At 39.5% G+C, this 22352-nt stretch overlaps 1 protein-coding gene across 13 annotated transcripts in view; it reads right to left on the bottom strand.

Annotated features, from left to right (window-relative positions):
• Window positions 1–14065: 14065 nt before the first annotated feature.
• The window catches only part of LOC119857680 (intraflagellar transport associated protein), a 63014-nt gene continuing 54727 nt past the window's right edge, over window positions 14066–22352 (bottom strand). For 8 of the 13 annotated variants that reach the window (XM_043516052.1, XM_043516055.1, XM_043516050.1 and 5 more), the window contains 2 exons: window positions 19248–19373; window positions 14066–16419 (listed from right to left, as the gene is read on the bottom strand). In XM_043516052.1, coding sequence (XP_043371987.1) covers window positions 16330–16419; window positions 19248–19373 — 216 coding nt within the window. In that variant the 3' untranslated portion in view covers window positions 14066–16329. Of the gene's footprint in view, window positions 19374–22352 lie in introns of all 13 variants that reach the window. The other 5 variants (XM_038406927.2, XM_043516058.1, XM_043516060.1 and 2 more) reach the window with 1 other exon arrangement.

Genomic DNA, 22352 nt, shown 5'->3' with positions numbered 1-22352 from the left:
TGAAATCTGTCCACAGAATTAAACAACCCAAGATATATGAGGGAAAGGCAGAGAGTATAGTTCTTATGATATGACAACGCTGATGCCAGCACTGGACTCTGGTGTCATTGTGATGTAGCACATGCCTGGGCTCATTTCTAGGTGCACATGTGCACCAGGGTTAGTAGCATGGTCATCTTCACATGCCTCTTCTTCATATTATATCTTCTAGAAAGGCCAGGCTAACGTAGTGCAGGTGGCAGAGCTTGCTGCAGTAGAGCCTTCCTTAGGGAGGTGGTGAATTTACTCCTAACATTGCTTCAAATGGGGCCATGACACCTAATTCAAGCAAAGGATCCCTTTGTTTCCCCAGTTATACCCCTATACCTCCCACCTGCTGTTTCTGAAATCACCTGATGACATGAGATGGCTTTTCCCATCCTGGGGGGTGAAGAGAAGGGCTAACCAAAAGTGACAAGGAAACAGTGTCCTGAAGGCAGGACACTGATCAACTGATGAGAATTGTTCCAGTGGTGCAATGCATGAGTTATCACTTATTAACCCGTTCATCATTATGTTCTTTGTTCTCCTGCCCCAATATAGGACTCATGAAATACCATGAGGTTCCCCTCACTGAATTTCCATCTGATCATTGTATCAGGAAAGGATGCTTTCTCCTTGTAGAATGGGGGGAAGGAGGGGGGAATCTAACCACCCCAAATGTGCAGGTCTATGGGAGTCCAGTGCTGTCCACACATCCAATTCCAGCCTTCTTCCGCTCTCTCTGAGCATGATGGAGCCATGCTGACAGGGCTTCCAATGCAGATAGCTGCCTCTAGAACCCTCTTAGTGCAGAATGGAGGAGCACAAAAGTTAATACAGCCTCAGCTGGTATTAACTTCAAAGTAGATGGCCTAGTGGTTTCAGTACATTGAGGGTGGGGGGAATGAGGAGAAGGATAATCCATATGGCACCTCCATATCTTCACCAGCTCTTTCCCTCCTTCCCCCATCCCTTCTTAGTCTGGATCTGCTTAGTGTATGGAAGCAAAGGGGATTATGTTGGTGCAGAGGTAGATGACTCTATTTCTTTGCCCCCTGACTGGGAATTTATTAGGTTTTCATCCCCTCTATCTGCTGAGAAGGAATTTGGCCCTAAGCTTCAAAAACCATTTGTGTGACTCCCTGGAAAATCAAGTTCTCAAACCCAAGCAATGCATCCCTGTGCAGGCTTAATAGTCTTTGCTTTCATAAAAACAAGATGATAGATCCAGAAGACTCTAGTAAGCTTCACACTCTTTTCTGGGCATTAGTCTCAAAAAGAAAAATCTCACAAAACAAAGACTGTTTTTTCAAACAACACCCAAGTAAAACAGTACCACTGTGGGAAAGGAGGCTACCTCAGATGTGAAATAATGGCCAGGACCACACTCAACAATCTCAGTAATTTTCTATCCCTCAGGCAATGCTTTTACAGAGCCAGCCCTCAAAGCCAGGCTATCTGTAACTACTGTATTTCTCTACAGTATATTTTACATCCTGAAGTATTTCCAGCTATACAGTGGAAATAAATCTGCATGCTAAGGAATCCTTGCAAGGGATTCTGGGGACTTGTTGCCTAATATTACTCACACCGTCCTTTAAGCAAGATGGGCAGAGACTGCTACAGAGGATCATCATGCCATTAATATAAAGCCCTAAGGGCGCAATTTGTTTTCTTAATTAATATCAAAGCTACTTTTCTTAGTGGTTGTTTGAGACTACAGAACTACTATCTTTTACCAATGTCTTCTTGGGGGGAGAGAGACAGCCCAAAGCCTTTTTTTAAAAAAGGAAGAGGAGAAGAAGAAGTGGAAGTAGTAAGGAATGAATCTTAATGTCCCTTTTAAAGATAAAAATATTAGGCCTCACATCTACGCTGTAGATCACAGGTAGTAATTTTTACAAAAGGGAAATTATGTTCTTAATAATGGGGATAAGTGTGTTCCATCTCATTTTCAATTCAAGTGTACTTTATTTTAAAAAAAGAAGAAGAAAAAGAGGAAGCATGTAAGCCAAATTGTTTGGAAATACAGAAGTTGTATATTTCCTTGCCTCGTGCCTGTCCAAACTAGGGTCAACAGCACATAGTGAAAATCCTACTCATTTGTAATCCTCACAAGACCAAAAGAACAGGCTGAGAGGCGATAGATGTTGAAAATTGCACAGTATCGTGCAATTGAAAGGTAGTATTTAAGGAGATGTAACGCAGATGGGAACTTGGAAGAGGGTAAATAGGGGAAAAAAAAGAAAAATACCTTTGATTAAGGGACTGTAAGAGGTATTTGTTTTTTTGAAAGAGCTGAGAAGGTTAGTTTCAAAGAACAAGAAAACAGTTGGGATTAGTAGCCAGGTACAAAGGTAGTAACCACTATCAATCAACCCTGGTAAATAGTGCCATCTGAAGGTTATTTGAATGCATCCAATGAAGTGAGCTGTAGCTCACGAAAGCTTATGCTCAAACAAATTTGTTAGTCTCTAAGGTGCCACAAGTCCTCCTTTTCTTTTTTGCGAATACAGACTAACGGCTGCTACTCTGAAACCTGGGAAATGAATGTGATGGTCTCTGTCCAATTTCTTCTAGTCATACCTCTCAAGTATAGTTCATTTCAGGGAATGTTACTCATTTTAGTCCCAAAGTTACCACCATGCTACACAAATTTGGCTTCTCACTTCTCTTGTTCAAAGTTATTGATGTCAGAAATAAAGAATCCTAAAACTCAGGTTACATAGATTGGTATCTACAACAATCTACATGACATTTTAAGTTTCCTGCATGAAGAATATTTTTTTGAGTTGGGAAATTCAGAGATATATTTCTAGTTTTCTTTTTCAGAACTGAGACCAATGACTATAGATACTGAACTCCTGATTAGCAAAGTGGCCTCTCCATCTAAAATTTGAGGTAGTGATAAATGAGGAACATTGCCCTATTACTGATAATGCTTTACTTGTTCTGTAGATAAAGAGAGAAATTAAGAGTTCTAGGACTGCCAGTCTTCACCTTAAACAGGCATAGGCAAAGTACCTTTTACATTATTTTTATAAACCAATTGGTCTAAAGTCATCCCTGGTGTAAGTCATCCCTGAATTCAGGATTTGAATTCACTTCTATAGAGGTGAATGGCTATTGCAGTAACCCAAGGCTGGTAGGCTCTCCCCTACAGCCTACCAGCCTTGAAAAACGCCCCCCTAAAATGTTAATTTAGTGGTGGTGGAAGTTATGTTTATTTGACATCTAAGCAAGGCATGTAGCTACAGGAAAAGCAATGGCCTCCTCTTTGCGAGAGGGGAGGAGCCACAAAGACATAGAGGTCAGCTAATATGGGAGATAACCAAACAAGGGACAGGGACAGGCACAGGTGTAAAGTCAGAGGTACAATAACAGAGCAGGACATCACGAAAGGCGTTAGATTGACAGTCCTGGAAACTGAAATCCTCTATACAGCACTGGCCATAGCAGTGTGAGCTTCTCCCATGCTGGGCAAGGGGGAGGTGGCTCTGGCCCCCCCAGAAGGGGCAGGGCCTCAGGCAGAAGGGGCAGGGCTGGAGCCAGACTCCCCCAGCCAGCCCTTCAGTGCTGCCCGGCCTGCGCCACACGGGGCTCCAGTGGCAACTTAAAGGGCCCAGGGCTCTGGCCGCTGCCAGGAGCCCCAGACCCTTTTAAATCACCAGGACCTGGGGCAGCTACCCCTTTCCTCTTCTACCCCCCTCCCCCATTCAGCGGCCCTCCTGGTATGGTGCTTAAAGCACTGTCACAGCAATGTGTACCAGCCCATACCGGCCCATATTGATGGCAACTTTCTTACCGGTATGCCATACCAACCCATACCGTCTTACTTTCGCCTCTGGTGTTGGCTTTGGCTTTGGAGGAACCTTCTGCAGGGCTGAGTGTGTAGTGAAGATCCATGGCCCATCAAATCTTTGGCTGCTATTCTGAGTTTGTCAAACAAGGATGGTCAATTATAATACCAAGGGTGTTAGGTTTAGTGACATGGACACTTATGTGCTGGCAATTGGACCAGCAAACTCATGCTAACCTCCCTCTTGAAGCTTTTCCTGTTGAGCTGTGTGAAACATTTTGCACTGGCACCATTTTTTCAAAGACTTTTTTGGGTATTCAAGTTAAGGGGGAAGTTTATATTTAGAAGAGAAAGCTTTCTGACAGAGAGAGAGAGAGAGAGAGAGAGTTCATGGTAAGCACATCAGAGCAGTAAATCTTTCTTCTGAGAGGTAAAACAACTCTGCCTTGTAACATTGGTGAGATGCGGCTACTGATTTTGGTGGGTGGTTTGTTTTATTACATTAAACGTGCCTCTCAGGCAGGTACTGTTGGTTTGATGGAATAAAAATAATTAGTCAGATCTTTTTTGCAAAACTGGGTATGTTATTACAGCGGAATTCAAGCTGTATCTGTGTTTATTATGCATTTGAATTATACAAGTGTTATAAAAAGACAAAAATGTATTTTTCCCATACCATACTCTATATTTTAATAGAAAACATAGTCAGTGCTACCAAGCACAGGTATAATGTTCCCTGGTTAAAGCATCTGTACTGTACTGCATCTCCTTATTTATTGCTTAGTAAATTAATACTGGTTGAGTAAGTACTCTGAACTACTGTATAGTCAGAAATGGTGCAACATTGCCACCATGAGTTCTCAAATGAGATTTTTTTTTTGAGATGCCAATGTTATTTTCCTGGTTTCCATCTTATGTAGTTTAAAAAAACTCAATGCTTCCAAAGGATGTATTTTTTCCATTACAACTTAGATGTTTATTTTGAACTTCAAAGCAGGAAATCAGGGCACAGAACTATCAAAGTAGTGTCCTAGGACTGCGAAATGGTGCCAATCAAAGAAGCCCAATATTAATTTTGTAATCAAGTTTACCACACTCAAACTCACATTTTTGCTGTCACTCATTTAATCTTTCTTCCTCCACAGACAATAGCTTCCCAGTTAGTAGCCATTGTGCAATCCTCTCTTAATCAACCTTCCCTGAAAGCCTGTCCATCATTCTTTAACCTTTTATGGAAGTTCAACAACACTAGAATACCCGTTCATATTCTCTTTCCGGTTTCCTCTATTCTCAGGACACAATTTGAGTTATTAATTAATGATCCGTGACCTGAGTGGGAAACTCATAAATCAAAATATACTACATCCGTAATTCCCAAAACAAACAAACAAATAAAAGGACACTGCCTATAATAAAGTTGCTGAAACTCTAACCCAAATTCATCTCTAGTGTAACTCTATTGAGATTAGGAGTACTTGTGGCACCTTAGAGACTAACAAATTTATTTGAGCATAAGCTTTCATGAGCTACAGCTGTATTTATTTGAGTGTAGCTCAAGAAAGCTTAAGTTCAAATAAATTTGTTAGTCTCTAAGATACCACAAGTCCTCCTTTTCTTTTTGCGAATATAGACGAACATAGCTGCTACTCTGAAACCTGTCTATTAAGATTACATTTGAGTTACACCAGGAATGAATTTGGCCCTGTGTGACTGCATTAGGGACCAAAGGTAAGGCCTTTGCAGTCATGGTTCTTCAGCTCCAGAGTTCATTCCTGCTAAAGCTTGAGAGCATGCTGCAAGAAACCTTTCTCTCTGCAGGATTTTTTCCTAGCTATGAATATTAGCTTCCCTTTCAACTCTCATCTGGTTTGCTCATCTCTAAGAAAGCAGAAATGGTTGATAATAGTGAGCTACAGTCAGAGCATTGTTTCCTAACTGTGAAGTATTTTATTTTTCCAGCTAGATTATAAAAAAGATGCCTGCTCTGGGATATTAGACTTGCTGAGAGATTGAGTTCTCCTAGCTTTGACTTCTGTGGACAATTTCATAAAACAGAGAAATGTTCTTGTGGGGAATCTGCCTCTTCAAACATTTAATCCCACTAGTTGGTTCTCAGAGTATGTAATCCCCCAGTACAGCAGGAAAGCCCCCACAGCTGCACTTTGAGATTGTGCAGATGATTATAGCACCAATTCATAAGAACCAGAAAGTGAAACTGACCAGTCTAGTTTCACTGCCCTAACTGAACAAAGTGTGAAAACAAACAAACAATGGAGATAAATAAAGGAGATTCTTTACATTCTTTTTATTTTAATAATCTGCTATTATATTAATAATACAAGGACCATATTTTTGTAAATACTGCATTTTACTCTTGGCATTGTCTCTACATGTAAGTCACGTTTTGAGCATAAGGAATTGACAGTATGTAAATCTTTCAAATTATTAACACCTTGGGTCGGGGACCATACTTTCTGTTGTGTTTGGAAAGTACCTACAATATTGTATATGCTACCAGAAACTAATAAAATAATAATAGTATTAATCCTATTATAAAAATAATAATTGTGCAATTATTTGGGGGATTTTTTCTTATGTAGTGATAGGACAAATTTAGAAACCAATTTGATTTCTCACTTCAACTATGTTCAGCTACTGACCAGTAGAAATAAGAATTTAGATCCAAACCTGAACGTTTCCAAAACTCCCGTGTGTTTGAATCTGGGGTTCTGGTTCAGCACGTGCAGTGATACAAGCCAGCTGAGAAGTTCAAATCCAAACTTCTCTAAAATTCAGAGGTTCTCTGAACCAGGGAGATTTGTTTCAATCTTATTTCAACTATGTAGGCAATTTATTACTTCTACCTTTCTGAATATAACACAGTAATCATTTTTATTTTAACACACATGGTAATCAACAGCTAGTTGTGCAAACTCAGCAAAAAGTGAGACTGACCGAGTGAGCAATATTTATTTTCTACAGGAGACAAATATCGGCGAAGGCTAATTTAATCATTCCATTATGCAATTTAGCACCACTATAGCATGTATCAAATTAATTAACAGGTTTCCCTTCCCAACAAAGGTATAATCAAGGCAATTTGCTTCCAAGCATAATCAAGAAACTATGTAAGCTGAGCTTAGCCACCATATAAGGCATTTTTTCATGCAGAAAGTTAATTGAATTTCTAACATATTTTTTCCTGTGGCATTCAAATGAAGCTTTATAAAAGTTGTGGTGCTTTTACGTGTAATCAGTCCTCTTGAGCTCTTACAGGTTACTTCAAATTAGACCATCAAGCTACTTTTTTCTTCCCATCTTGTGACAGATTGCATCAACCATCATAAAAAATGTGACTCAGAGGCCACTGAAATCTCAAGTGCACACAACACTTAATATTTAAAACAGAGAAACCTTAACATGAAGGTGGCAATCAGCACCCCCTTTTATTGAATTCTTCCGCAAACGTCTTTCAGAGTGCTAATAAGATGGTGATGGTTTGAAAGACCCACAGCTTTTTGTTTCCTCTGTGCTTGTGGGTTATGTAAATTCCATGTAGGAACAAAAGGTTAGGAAAGGTGATCTGCAAAGCAAAACTGAAAACTGAGCTAAAAACAGGTGCATATGCTGAATGAGCTCTCTAAAGTATTTGGGATATGCCCATTACCATAGCAATGGTGGGCACTTTCTAACCATGCTTTTCTTTTTAGGGGGTGGAGATAGAGGTGTATAGTTAGCACAGAAATCAGATTCACCTTTTAAAAAGTCTTTTTCCTCTGTGAAATCCTCTTGGTACATCACTTAAGATATTCCAGAATGCTTCATTATATGAGATCATAAATACCATGGATTGAAATGAGACTTCTTTGATTTCATGTGCTGGTTCTGGGGCACCTTCAGTGAAGCAGGAAGGGCAAGAGGATTTCATGGGGGATTAGGGAAATAATTTTTAAAAGGTTAATTGAATTTATTTCTGTACTGATCTCCCATTATCATTACCATCACCACCACCTGGTAGGCATCAACCATTCAGCAGAAAATGGACTGAATCAATTTTAATTAGATTTTCATTTTCTTAATTTAAAGTCCACCTTTAACTTCTCTTGGTGAAAAAGGAACACACGGGAGGGAAAGGACTTCCAACTAAGAGACATGTTTATTGTTTCCCTTGGAAATTATTTCTTGCTGAATCCATTTCTGGAAGGGGTAGTGATGCCATCTCCTGACACTGTGAGCCTATAGTGATAGGTGCCCAATATATACCTATGATAGCTACACTGACAAGTGGATGCTGAAATAAACAACAGAAGAAACTAATTTCTAAATCTAAAGCTGATTCACACCAGTAATTTATGAATTCTGGACCAAGTCTGGTTTGAGCTGTCCCAAAGTTAGGCTAATCATTACTTAAACTCAAGACAAAGCTGAATCACAAAGGTCAGTTGGGTTTAGATCCAGGACTTCTATTCAGATCCATGCTACTTGCCTGAGCCATGAAGTTCATGTCTGGATCCAGTTTCAGATGTGAGCTTTCCAAAAATTCTAAGTGGGTCTGATCTAACATTTTAATTCAGGCCCACCTGTAAATTAAGCACTATAGTAATTGTAAAGGTAAAAATGAAGCCTTCCCTCGTGTCTTACATGGTTATTGTAACATACCAGGTCTGTTCAAATTACTGATCATTCAAATAGATTATTTAAATAGCTCAACAGTGTGATGTCTTTTTTGGTGTAGTGGGAGCAATGTTTTATGTCACAGAATGTCCAATCTATGTACAAATTAGCAGCTAGCAGACAATTTCTTTGGGTTTGTGAGCAGAAAAAAAATTTAAAATCTCCAAACTGAGCCCACCACTTGAAGTGAAATCTCCTGGTGATGAAAATCTAAACAAATAAAATCTCATATTTAAAACCACTCAGACTCTCATAGTATTGTAAAAAGAAAAGAAAAGGAAAGGAAAGGAGTACTTGTGGCACCTTAGAGACTAACAAATTTATTTGAGCCTAAGCTTTCATGAGCTACAGCTCACTTCATCGGATGCATTTGGTGAAGTGAGCTGTAGCTCACGAAAACTTATGCTCAAATAAATTTGTTAGTCTCTAAGATGCCACAAGTACTCCTTTTCTTTTTGCGAATACAGACTAACACAGCTGTTACTCTGAAACATAGTATTGTAAATTAGAGATGGAAAAGCGGTGTCAGGTTATTCAGTCCATTTTCTGGCTAGAGTAAAGCATTAATCTCTATAGTATATTCCAGTGTTTTATCCAGGCTAGCTTTAATAACACCAGCAAGTCAGCTTCTATTACTTCCCTTGGGAGACTTCCAGCATCAACACAGATCTCTGTTTAATTCAGGAAATATTTTTGATGTTCATTATAAATTTAACTTTGCTTAATTTCATCCATTACTTCTGTTCAAACCACCTTAAATTATTCAGTTTATGTGGCCATTTGATCTGATCCTTGTTGTACTATGCCAAACATCTACTAATGAAAAAGTAATGGCCTGGTAGATATCTACCTTGCTGCTGTGGCTTAGGAGAAGGGAGCATATTCAAACTAAATGGAAGGATTAACAAAAATAAATCTGCAACTAGGGTTTTTGATTTCAAAAGGGCTGACTTTCAAAAATTAAGGAAATTAGTTAGGGAAGTGGATTGGACTGAAGAACTTATGGATCTAAAGGTAGAGGAGGCCTGGGATTACTTTAAATCAAAACTGCAGAAGCTATCGGAAGCCTGTATCCCAAGAAAGGGGAAAAAATTCATAGGAAGGAGTTGTAGACCAAGCTGGATGAGCAAGCATCTTAGAGAGGTGATTAAGAAGAAGCAGAAAGCATACAGAGAGTGGAAGATGGGAGGGATCAGCAAGGAAAGCTACCTAATTGAGGTCAGAACCTGTAGGGATCAAGTGAGACAGGCTAAAAGTCGAGTAGAGTTGGACCTTGCAAAGGGAATTAAAACCAATAGTAAAAGGTTCTATAGCCATATAAATAAGAAGAAAACTAAAAAGGAAGAAGTGGGGCCGCTTAACACTGAGGATGGAGTGGAGGTTAAAGATAATCTAGGCATGGCCCAATATCTAAACAAATACTTTGCCTCAGTCTTTAATAAGGCTAAAGAGGATCTTGGGGATAATGGTAGCATGACAAATGGGAAGGAGGATATAGACGTAGATATTACCATATCAGAGGTAGAAGCGAAACTGAAACAGCTTAATGGGACTAAATCAGGGGGCCCAGATAATCTTCATCCAAGAATATTAAAGGAATTGGCACCTGAAATTGCAAGCCCATTAGCAAGAATTTTTAATGAATCTGTAAACTCAGGAATAGTACCGAATGATTGGAGAATTGCTAATATAGTTCCTATTTTTAAGAAAGGAAAAAAAAGTGATCCGGGTAACTACAGGCCAGTTAGTTTGACATCTGTAGTATGCAAGGTCCTGGAAAAAATTTTGAAGGAGAAATTAGTTAAGTACATTGAAGTCAATGGTAAATGGGACAAAATACAACATGGTTTTACAAAAGGTAGATCGTGCCAAACCAACCTAATCTCCTTTTTTTGAAAAAGTAACAGATTTTTTAGATAAAGGAAATGCAGTGGATCTAATTTACCTAGATTTCAGTAAGGCATTTGATACCGTGCCACATGGGGAATTATTAGTTAAATTGGAGAAGATGGGGATCAATATGAACATCAAAAGGTGGATAAGGAATTGGTTAAAGGGGAGACTGAAACGGGTCCTACTGAAAGGCGAACTGTCAGGTTGGAGGGAGGTTACCAGTGGACTTCCTCAGGGATCGGTTTTGGGACCAATCTTATTTAATCTTTTTATTACTGACCTTGGCACAAAAAGTGGGAGTGTGCTAATAAAGTTTGCAGATGATACAAAGCTGGGAGGTATTGCCAATTCGGAGAAGGATCGGGATATTATACAGGAGGATCTGGATGACCTTGTAAACTGGAGTAATAGTAATAGGATGAAATTTAATAGTGAGAAGTGTAAGGTTATGCATTTAGGGATTAATAACAAGAATTTTAGCTATAAGTTGGGGACGCATCAATTAGAAGTAACGGAAGAGGAGAAGGACCTTGGAGTATTGGTTGATCATAGGATGACTATGAGCTGCCAATGTGATATGGCTGTGAAAAAAGCTAATGCGGTTTTGGGATGCATCAGGAGAGGCATTTCCAGTAGGGATAAGGAGGTTTTAGTACCGTTATACAAGGCACTAGTGAGACCTCACCTAGAATACTGTGTGCAGTTCTGGTCTCCCATGTTTAAAAAGGATGAATTCAAACTGGAGCAGGTACAGAGAAGGGCTACTAGGATGATCCGAGGAATGGAAAACTTGTCTTATGAAAGGAGACTTAAGGAGCTTGGCTTGTTTTGCCTAACTAAAAGAAGGTTGAGGGGGGATATGATTGCTCTCTATAAATATATCAGAGGGATAAATACAGGAGAGGGAGAGGAATTATTTAAGCTCAGCACCAATGTGGACACAAGAACAAATGGGTATAAACTGGCCACCAGGAAGTTTAGACTTGAAATCAGACGAAGGTTTTTAACCATCAGAGGAGTGAAGTTTTGGAATAGCCTTCCAAGGGAAGCAATGGGGGCAAAAGATCTATCTGGCTTTAAGATTCTACTCGATAAGTTTATGGAGGAGATGGTATGATGGGAAAATGGGATTTTGGTAAGTAATTGATCTTTAAATATTCAGGGTAAATAGGCCAAATCCCCTGAGATGGGATATTAGATGGATGGGATCCGAGTTACTATAGAAAATTCTTTCCTGGGTATCTGGCTGGTGAATCTTGCCCATATGCTCAGGGTTTAGCTGATTGCCATATTTGGGGTCGGGAAGGAATTTTCCTCCAGGGCAGATTGGAGAGGCCCTGGAGGTTTTTCGCCTTCCTCTGTAGCATGGGGCATGGTTGACTTGAGGGAGGCTTCTCTGCTCCTTGAAGTCTTTGAACCATGATTTAAGGACTTCAACAGCTCAGACATGGGTGAGGTTTTTCATAGGAGTGGGTGGGTGAGATTCTGTGGCCTGCGCTGTGTAGGAGGTCGGACTAGATGATCAGAATGGGCCCTTCTGACCTTAGTATCTATGAATCTATGAATGGGTTGCAAAGCAAAATACTGACTGAGTTGCAAATGTGACTTGTAGAAGTTTGATGTCCAGTTTTTGATCCTTTAAAAAATATCAGTATCAGAGTCCTGGGTGTCAATACAGCTGCATGAGTAATGAAAAAACAGATGCCTGAATATATCGGCAAGCAATTCAATTTGCAGCTATTTATGGGGTCCTTCATTATGGGCCCCATTCTACAAGACGCTCTCATTAAAGACAATGGAAGTTGAGGGTATTCGACATCTTGTAGGATTAGGCCTTGTTTGTGAATATTCATTATCATTGTAAGTATTCACAATGATGTTAGTGACAGCAAAATTTCCACAAATTTACACCAGAGATGAATTATTCACTATTCACATCTCATTTCCATTATTATCTGCTTGTTATCCACTATCCCTCATTCATATTCTCCTGATTAAAGAGTTTCAGTCATCCAGTGACTCAGAGTGAAAAATATGCCATGTGACAAATCACATGCCACAAACAGCAAATAGGAAAAGTAAATCTTTCTGCATCCAGTCCTTGAACAAGTCCAAGGCAGGAAATTATTCATCCAGTCTATCTGATGAAAGCTTATGAGTGAGACATCTGCAGAATTCAGGAACTGTTTGCAAGTGTTACATAAAAAAAACAAAAAGTCTTTAAATTGGTAAAATTTTTGATTCAGTGAATACTATTCAGCCAGTCCTAGCTGTCAGTGTTTTGACAGCCTGGATTTTGAACTAGACTAGTTAACAGAATTTTTGGTGAGATGGGAAACTAAGCATCTGACTTAAACAAAGGACAATCCTGCATTAAATTTTCATTCAATAAGCATTCTGACCATAATTTGTACTTTCCCAATTCTTTGTTTTTGAAAGCTTTGTAAATATTAAGCTTATGCATAAAAATACTAACACAGCATCGATGGTGCCTGGGACAGACACTAGCCTTCTATCTTCCATTACTGTAAAAATGTATACAGCAGGAAAGTAGCTCATCGGACAAATGTATTGTCTTATCATGTTTAGGTAAGCTGGTTGTAAATCTGACACCAACAAAAAAAATGCATCTCAGCTTCTATCTTTTAAAGAGTGAATGTGCAATTTGCAGCGCATCTAAATGGCAGCGTCAACACTACTAAGTAATGGGTGGAATTTGTCCTCTAGTTGATTTATTCTGAGAAACAGGAGTAATAAGATAGATGACACTTGAATCTTTCTGAAAGTTATGCATATTAGATATTCTAAGGTTTTAATCCTAGGAACAGAATAGCACGTGTTCTACAATACCTATTAATCTTGAGGTTTATTTACTACTAGGGCCTGTCTGCACTACAAAAACAACCATGTCTGAAGGCCCAGTTACAACATAGTTCAAAAAGAATGTTGTGCTGATGGGATCTTACTCTGTTGTAACCATTGCATGCAATCAAGAAAAAGCCTTGGACTTTAGCATGGTTATGAAACACAATTAAGTCCTGCCTACAAATTTTAACTTTATTGTAATGGAGTCAAAGGACAGATGTGTTGTAATCATCTTCATGACAAAATCATAAACTTCCCATAGGTTTTTCAACCATTCTATAAAATTATCTTTTCTATAAGTTGAATCACCCTATAAAAATTCTATAGTATGGATATAATTCTCTAGTTAATTTTCCATGTAATTTCTATGTTTTCACAATTATTTCTATAGAACACTATTACATTTCTATAGAACTCAATTGTCTTCATTATTATTAAATTCCATGGGACTTTTCCACACAGGCAGGTCCCCTTACTCCATTATTTTTGTAGTACAGATGGGCCCTTAGAAACAGCACTAAGAAACATTTGGATACAGGTCCAAGTTTGAACTTCCCCAAAGTTTGGAGTGTTCAGACCTGGGAGTGTGATTTGGCCCTTAATATAGTGAGTAAGGTTAGCCCCTGCAGCTCAGCTTGAAATCAGACCCGGGGTTTGGTTCACATCCATCCTTACTTGCTATTTTGAAACATGATTATGTGAATAGTTGTTCTGAAGAAGATACCCGATATCCTGTATAAGATCGCAATTGATTGCTCTGGAGAATTTTCATTACCATTATCTTTTTCAGAGATTCTGTAAATAAGACAACCATTTTGCATTCTCATAATTTATTACAACTGATTTCCATTTAGCTGCGAGTCCATGTGATTGCAGATAGTTTAGCTTGACTATAAGACTGACAGTACATCTTAACCCTTGCTTTTCTTCTTGCAAACATTTCATAAACAAGTGGTAAAGCTAAAATATCTCCGCTTTGCTTCCTTAGTATCTGACCGTATCATAAACATGTGATATGGCTGTACAATACTCCTGCAAACAAGATGTCTCCACAAATGGCTTTACCAAACTCATTATAATTTGAGGAGTTTATAACTTAATTAAAGACCTTTAAGAGAAAACAACCTTTTTGTTTTCAGAAAGGACAGGCAGACATTTAACACCTGGCAGAATTTCAGATGTCAGGGATTGGCCAAAGCAACCAACCAATCCGTGAAAAGGATACATTCCCTTCAAGAGAACCCCCAAGGTACATGTGGCACCTCACGCCCACCTGTGCTAACTGCCAGTTCACCACAAGAAAGTTCATAGCGGTGGGAATGCCCTTACTTATCACAAGTGCTCATCTCTGTGGTGCAGGGAACTCATCTCGTGAGGCTGTCAAGAATCATCATCAAGGGTTTCCTCATCTTTCATGTATCACTTGAACTATTGTGAGCTGAATTTTTGCGGTTTGTGAAGCCAACATTTTCAAGTCCTCTCGTCAGCATTCAGCCTCAGTAAATGAACTATGTGCTGATGAGGTCTGCTGGGGTCAGAGCAAATGAATCTTTGCCCCAGCCTTTTCAGTTGCCACTCTGCATCCAATACTACAGCTTCAGGACTGCAATAGCACCCACAGCTGCTCCACCACAATTCTTTACGCAGGGAGTTTTGACCAGCAGATGTGCATACCTGCATGCAACTGAACTAGGGTTTAGGATCCTTCATGGTGCAGTCTGAAGAGACTGCAAGCCCCTGGTGAAGTGAATCTGAACAGGTACCATGCTCTCCTTGGCCTATCCTGCCCTCAGTTGGACTGCAGAATCTGGGCCAAAGTGAAAATCAGGCTATCATTGAGTACTACTAAAATTGAGTGGTAAAAACCATTTTTCATTTTTCATTTGCATTTTTCATCCCACTAGCCAAGTGGATATTTTGATATCCAAGTTGTTGGTTAGTCAAACTGTGCAATACATGGGATTGTTGGATTTGTGCCACACATGGAATTTGGTTCCATGTTGATTTCTATACCACAAAGGTTTGGCTCTGAGCCCAAATCTGAACGTCTTCAACAACCTGTCACTATTTCTGAGTAATGTAGGGACTTCTAAAAAAAATTCCAAAGTGTACATAAGGCCCAATGTTGCCCTAGGTTTTCCCAATCCTCATATAGATAGGTTAGATCAAAAGATTTTAAAATAAATGGGAATTATTTGTTTGTGTGTGTTAGCACCACTTGCAAGCAAGTTATCCTCTTAAAAAAGTATTAATCTATATTATAATTAACACTAACTTGACTTGGGAAAATAACTGCTCTAAACGTGATTTGAAAATATATTAGATTTCTTTGTTCTGAAGTGTCTGCAGTTAGAGAAGGAGTGCAAGAGGACTTCGTGTTTAAACTAACAAATGAACTATTTAAGTTCCGTTTTCTACATTTTCCCCCTATAGTTTCTGCATTCTGATGAATCCTCCAAGATCTGTGAGATTTGCAGTTCAAAATCCTGGTCATTTTGGGAGGGGGGCATACCCCACCCTCAAGGAACAATCCAGAGGAAAAATCCTCAAGGGGGAACCTTGAATTGTTTCTTGTGTGGATTTCTGCCATGTACAGGAGAACTGATTTTGGAGGAGAGGAAAATTAATTTAGTACAATTGGCTGCAAATAAAAAGTGTGTGTGTGTGTGTGTTAGGTCATTCTCTCCCCTTCCCCCCAGGCCAAATGCTGTAGCTCACGAAAGCTTATGCTCTAATAAATTTGTTAGTCTCTAAGGTGCTATCTATATATGTATCAATATCAACTGAAGAAAGACTTGATGAATAATTACAGGATAGGAAATATGGTTTCCCAGCAGCAAATAAGCAATGAAATGGTACATTAACAACTCAGTTACATCTAAGTAGGTCAATAAAATAAACTGACCAGCAAGTCTAACTTACTGTGCTGTTCTCCATTATGATATTTATCTCTATACGCAAAGGGAGAAAGGAAAATTCATGAGAGGCCTAAGTGAAGTATCCCACCTCTCTGCACAAGATGAATGTTGCACCAGAGTTTAACAATTGTTCAGCATTAACCAAAGAGGTGTATTTCTTTATCCCAAACTGAACCATGTAATGATCAGTCTGAATGACAATGTATAGAACATACCTACCTGAGCAGTAGGTAAGAGAAGTGTATCTATCTGAAAGAAAGGGAAGGGAGTGGCTAACTTCATCCCTAGTGTAGAAGACACAACTGTTAATGGAGTCAATAGTAGATGTGTTTACATTTACCAGGACTAGATTTGGCTACTGAGTCATTATGTCAAGCTTCAGAGGGGTAGCCGTGTTAGTCTGGATCTGTAAAAGCAGCAAAGAGTCCTGTGGCACCTTACAGACTAACAGACGTATTGGAGCATGAGCTTTGGTGGGTGAATACCCACTTCGTCGGATGCATGTAGTGAAGATTTCCAGAAAATTTATACCTGCCTCTGGAAATTTCCACTACATGCATCTAACGAAGTGGGTATTCACCCACGAAAGCTCATGCTCCAATACGTCTGTTAGTCTATTAGGTGCCACAGGACTCTTTGCCACTGAGTCATCATGCAACTTTGACCAAGTTTTGTCACTGACCTCAATGGAAGTGGAAATGACCCCTAACTTCGCTGTGCCTGAGTTTACCCTTTTGGAAAATTGGGCAATGAATGCAATGAAACCCGGCCTAAACAAATCACCCCATGGACCTGCAAAACTCTGTTTCCTAATAGTGTTGGTTCTTCAGCTAGGGGTTGAACAAAATCTGGAGACTATGGGGATGTTTTACAGTGGTCTCTTAAACAGAGGGTTGCCTACTAGAGGTCATTTAGTTCACTGAACTTACATCACAGGGATGCAGTGAGCCATAGTTAATGTTTTTAAGGGAGGCCTGGATGTCTTAATACACTGGATCTCAACCTTTTCTATAACAATGCCCTTCCAGATCCCCCTTCTCATCCATCTGAAATCTAGCCATGGCTTCCCCCCCCTCCCATTTTATACACAGGGCTCTGTACCTGGTGAAACAAAATGAATTAAGGACAGTGTTTTGAGTCTATTTTTACCACAGATTTAGCATAGCTTTAAAGACAGTTTTTTAAAATGTTCTCATGGTCTCACACCACGTTGGTTCTATACCTTTCTCTACCTAGCCTATCTTAGGGTTTTATACAACTGCCTATATGCATAGTATCTGAGCACTCTCTTCTTCCTTTCCCGTTTATTAATCCTACCTCAAATGATGTCGTCTAATCAATCAAAACAAAAAATATCCTGCTGTCAGTGGTACCCGTTTATAATTTGCCATATAATTGAAACAAATCATTTCCTTTGGAACGAGAATGCCCCTTTTTGACTCATGGAAACTGTTGGCTTTGGAGCAGCCATCCAGCCTTATGGATTTCATTCAAAGTGTTTAAACAGCATGTTGTTCAAACCCAAAGCTATCTACCCAGGCATTCTTACCACACTCATCGCTATAATCTTATATCACAAAGTTAATGGTATTATGCCAAAGATGAATTGTTGGTCCACAAACTAAAGTTAATGGAGTTATGCCAGGATATATCGGACCCATTATGGACCAGGTGTTGGTACTTTTGCTTGTGCAAATGGCCCCAATGGCTGAAGAAAAGCAAGAAGGATTGAGTCCTACATATCTCATGACTCTCCATGTATGAGCAAGCATTTTCCCCAGGGCCTTTGGCCACATGTTCTCCTTCCCTCACATGCTATGCAGCATGTTGTATGCACTTCCACTCTCCACCCCACAGGTTGCTGCATTTCAGTGGTGCTGAATGTATGTCATATGATGAAAAACCTTGGGACCATTTCCTATATAAATGTATGAAATGTCCATATTTACAGACTAAATTTTGTTCGTCAAGTTAGGTAATGGGTGAAATCACTGCTATTCCGCTTCTCCTGCCCTGAAGACTTTTTTGTGACCAAAAAAAAAAGACGTTACTGTGATTTTTCAGGAATTATACACACTTAATTCAAACTCACATAAGGAAAAAACATTGAAAAAATAGGAATATTACTAGTCTGAAGAACTGAAATCGCACAGAAGGTCTCAAAATCCTTCCTGGGTTGGATCATTGGTCCACAGTTCTATATCTTTACATCTTATAATGCTAGAAAAAGAGACTAAAGGCTGAATGCTCAGTTGCCACAAGCTCGTGTTTACACTCCTGAGGGAGCCAGGCAAAAACGGCTCTGAGACAGCACTGGGCTGGTTGGGGGCTGAAGCCAGCTCAAAATGTAGTTGGAGCAGCCATAGAGCTGCTCTAATTTACACCGGCTTATACTGACCCCCTAAGGAGTCATTATTCTAGTACTGCGAGCATTATATGCCACTCAAGGATTTTTCTTCACTACAGGAATTCCTAACTGCCTTTTAAGGCACCATTCCTGTTGCTTTGTGCTGCCAGAGAACACCAAAGCAAGTGGAACTGGGGCTGAGAACCAGGGCTTAAGTCTTTCAAAACCCACTGATCTATGTAGGAATTGTATGCATATAGGAACAAATCCAGACCACAGCATCCAGTATGAGTACCTAGGCAAGTGGCTCTAGGGATATGTAAAGGAGGCAGAGAGAGAGGAATCTACCCTCCAGGCTGTGGAGCTGCTAGGCTTAGACTGTAGGCCCTATGGAGCAAGGACCATCTTTTTGTTCTGTGTTTGAACAGCACCTAGCACAATGGGGTCCTGATCTATGATTAGGGCTCCTAGGCACTACAGTAATACAAATAATGAATAATAATACTACACAGAGGCTACTTCAGCCCAATGCTGCACAGGGTATATGAACATCCCACAGGTTCTATGACAGACCCACACTGGCTCTATTGCAAAAGAGCCCTCTATGATGGCAGAAGAAGGAGCTGGATTTTCCCCTTAAAAATATTTTTCCAGCTGAATAACAGAGAATGCCCAGCAAGGTACGTCAGCTTCAGTCTTCACATCCTGGTGACTTGAGGCCAAGCCTTACTTTTTTCTGTACAGACAAGTTTATAATGGCCTTCATCTCAGCCTCAGAGAACTTGGGGGTCAATGCCACACTGTCATAGTCAAATTCTTCATCAAGGGAGAACAGCTGAACTTCATCCCCACATAGCTGCAACAGGGAAAAATATAGAAATATAAATGAAACAGCAGCAAGTAACGATAAAGAAGCTCAAAACATAAATACCTGATTAATATTTAATTAAACTATTTTTAGACTCTACCACTCTCAGCTGATTAAGCTGTTTTTAAGTAAAATAATAAATTCAATTATTCAATTTGACCTAATTTAAGCCATTTAATGTGCCCCATTTGTACCATACTGTATTGGAATGAATATCATTAACTATTTTTTGCTGAAGGCAAGGAATCAAAAAACCTCCCTTGCATACAACTATTACATTTCCACCACTTGTAGCAGCAGGGTTGTGAGGATATGGAAAAAATATGTAGAGATACCTTAAATTGCAAGGATAGGTCTCGCAACTTTAAGATTTTGCCTAGTTTTAAGTGCTGATTACTCAACTGATACTACATTTTGTAGCAATGGGAATGCCTATAAGGAGCAAAGAAGCATAATCAATTTTCAGTTATTAAAACACTGCAAGGTCTGTTTCCTTTAACCAAAGAAGTTGCTTGCAGAGGTGTGCAGTGGGTTATTTGGTTGATGGGAAGTACAGTATTGCAGACTTAGTCAGTATTGGCTCAGCTGACATATGTTGTACTGAATATTTTAAATTATAAATGTGTTTTGAAAAGACTTTAGTTGGCACAATTTATAAATAGGATAAGTAAATAAATCATAATATTTTAAAGGCAGCATATTAATAAGAACAAGCAGAGGGACCATAGCATAAAATGTTTTCAATAAGACACTAGATAAATTAATCCTAGAAATTACAGATGGGAACATCTTGTTAGCACATCTTTTACATCGTCCCTGCTCTCCACCAGTACAGGACTGGTCCCTGTGCTATGCCCAATTTAGCATATGTCTATGGGTAGGTCTACATTGCACTCTAAACCTGGGTGTGTTGGACCTAGGTTTGTAGACTTGTTGTTTCCAACCCCATGCTTGAGTGTCCACACTGTTTTGTAAACCTGGGTTTATAGTTGCTGGACCTGGGTCTCACAGTTATGCTAACATGTCCATACTATGCTACATAGACCTTTTGACTCGAGTCTGTGTTTCAAGCTTCATCCACACTGCTAAATGACAGGGCTTGGACCCAAGTCACAGTGGGACTCAGGCTCTGATCCACCCAACTAGGAGGGCCCTAGGACTCAGGACCTGAGTGCTTGCTGACCCAAATTAGACTGATTTGTGTGTGGACAGAAGTGGGGCTTGGGCTCTAACCTGAATCAGAGCCCAGCCTCAATACACAGTGTAGACACACCCTATGGGGCTTCAATAATCATAGACAATTCATTATTAGGAAGCTGTTTTTTCTTGGCAGCAAGAAATCTATGCTACAAAGTGCTGAAAACTCCAGCCCCATGCCAGCAAAGCGTTTAAGCACATGAATAGCCTCATTGACTTCAGTGGGATTAACCACATGCTTGACATTAAGCATGTTTAAAGTTAAGCACATGCTTAGGTGCTGTGCTGGATAAGATCATTTAGCAAGATTGAGCCCCAAATGCTTTGCATGTGATGGGACACTTCGGAATTGACAAGTCGAAAAAATCAGCATGTTACACCCACTTGAATGCAAAACAGAAAAATGTATGCATTAATCTCCTGAGCACCTTCGAAAATCTCCGCCTAGACTTGTTCTGCTCTGTTTTCCACTTGATTTTGTGTAACACGCAGCTTTGTGCCAGATTCACAACATCTTACTATTTGCACACTGGGGTTGAGATTTTTTCATCAATTAGTAAAGCCTTGGATTGTTCAATCGAGGGGAGGTCAGATGGTGTAATGAGAGGCAATGCGATAAAATTAATGGGAAAATGTGAGTGGATTATCAGGAACAATTTCCTGAACATGAGCTTTGTTATACTGCCCAGTAGTCTCCCCTGGAGACTGCCCCATCTCTTGAGTCAGTTTAAATAAGACCGGACATAGCACTGGAGAACAATTTTGGACTGGCAGAAGGGTGGACCAGATGACCCCACTGTTATAGATCTTTCCTATTTCTAATTACTGTGATACTATTATTAACTTTTATCACTTGCACTTTCATGACAGAAACTCTGGTCTCAACAATAACCTTGGCAGAAATAGTAAAATGTAACTTGAAACAGGCACACATAGGTTTTCTATTATAATCCACCTATTTCTCCTCAAACAAGTTCATTAAATTGTAGTCTATGGAAGGAAATGTCTTGCCTTTACTTTACATCTCTTACAGTACAGAATTCTGGTGCAGAAGTGTTCTCCCCATCTCCCCCCACCCCATATTCCCTTGAAGTTTACAGGACTACCTAAATTGATGACCTTTTACATCTGTTTTCTGCCTTCTGCGATGAAAATGATTTTGATTATCGTGGCATTTAAAGATCTTACATCAATGTCTTTGCAGGATGAGCAACTTTTCAGGCTGCAGAAGTGAAAGCAGGCATGGAAGCTGGTGTGAGAAAACTGTGCTAAGAATTCCATGTCATAGCATGAAATCCAATCTCAGCTTTTTTTTGTTTCTTGCCTACAGGTGAAAGCTATAAAATCCTCAAGGTCTTATTAGGAATTGCCATCTAGTGGAAATTCCTGTTCAGAATACTCCTGCTTCCTATTAATTCTAGTTGGCAACAAAGTTTTGAAACAGAGTAACAGGTCTACTGGACTCCTAGTTGCAATGCAAATTTATAATTTACCTGAAATCCACAGAGTCCAGCAGAATTCAATCAAGACCTATTGAAGGGTTCTAATGGAGCTAAACGGAATTTCAAATCAGGACTGTACAATGGAACAGGCTTGTGCATCAAGGGAAAGTGACATTTAAATCATAGTACAATGACAAAGCAGTGCGTCAAAATGTCACTGGGTCATAGTTCAACAATATTTAGGAGTCTCTTAAATTTATTTTGAGACTCACAAACATCCATCAGTGAGCTAGGATTAAGAACATAGGATCACTCCATTACTTTTGGC

This window comes from Dermochelys coriacea, chromosome 6, assembly GCF_009764565.3.
Source record: "Dermochelys coriacea isolate rDerCor1 chromosome 6, rDerCor1.pri.v4, whole genome shotgun sequence".
NCBI classification, from domain to species: Eukaryota; Metazoa; Chordata; order Testudines; family Dermochelyidae; genus Dermochelys; species Dermochelys coriacea.
This window is presented reverse-complemented; position numbering and strand designations above follow the sequence as displayed.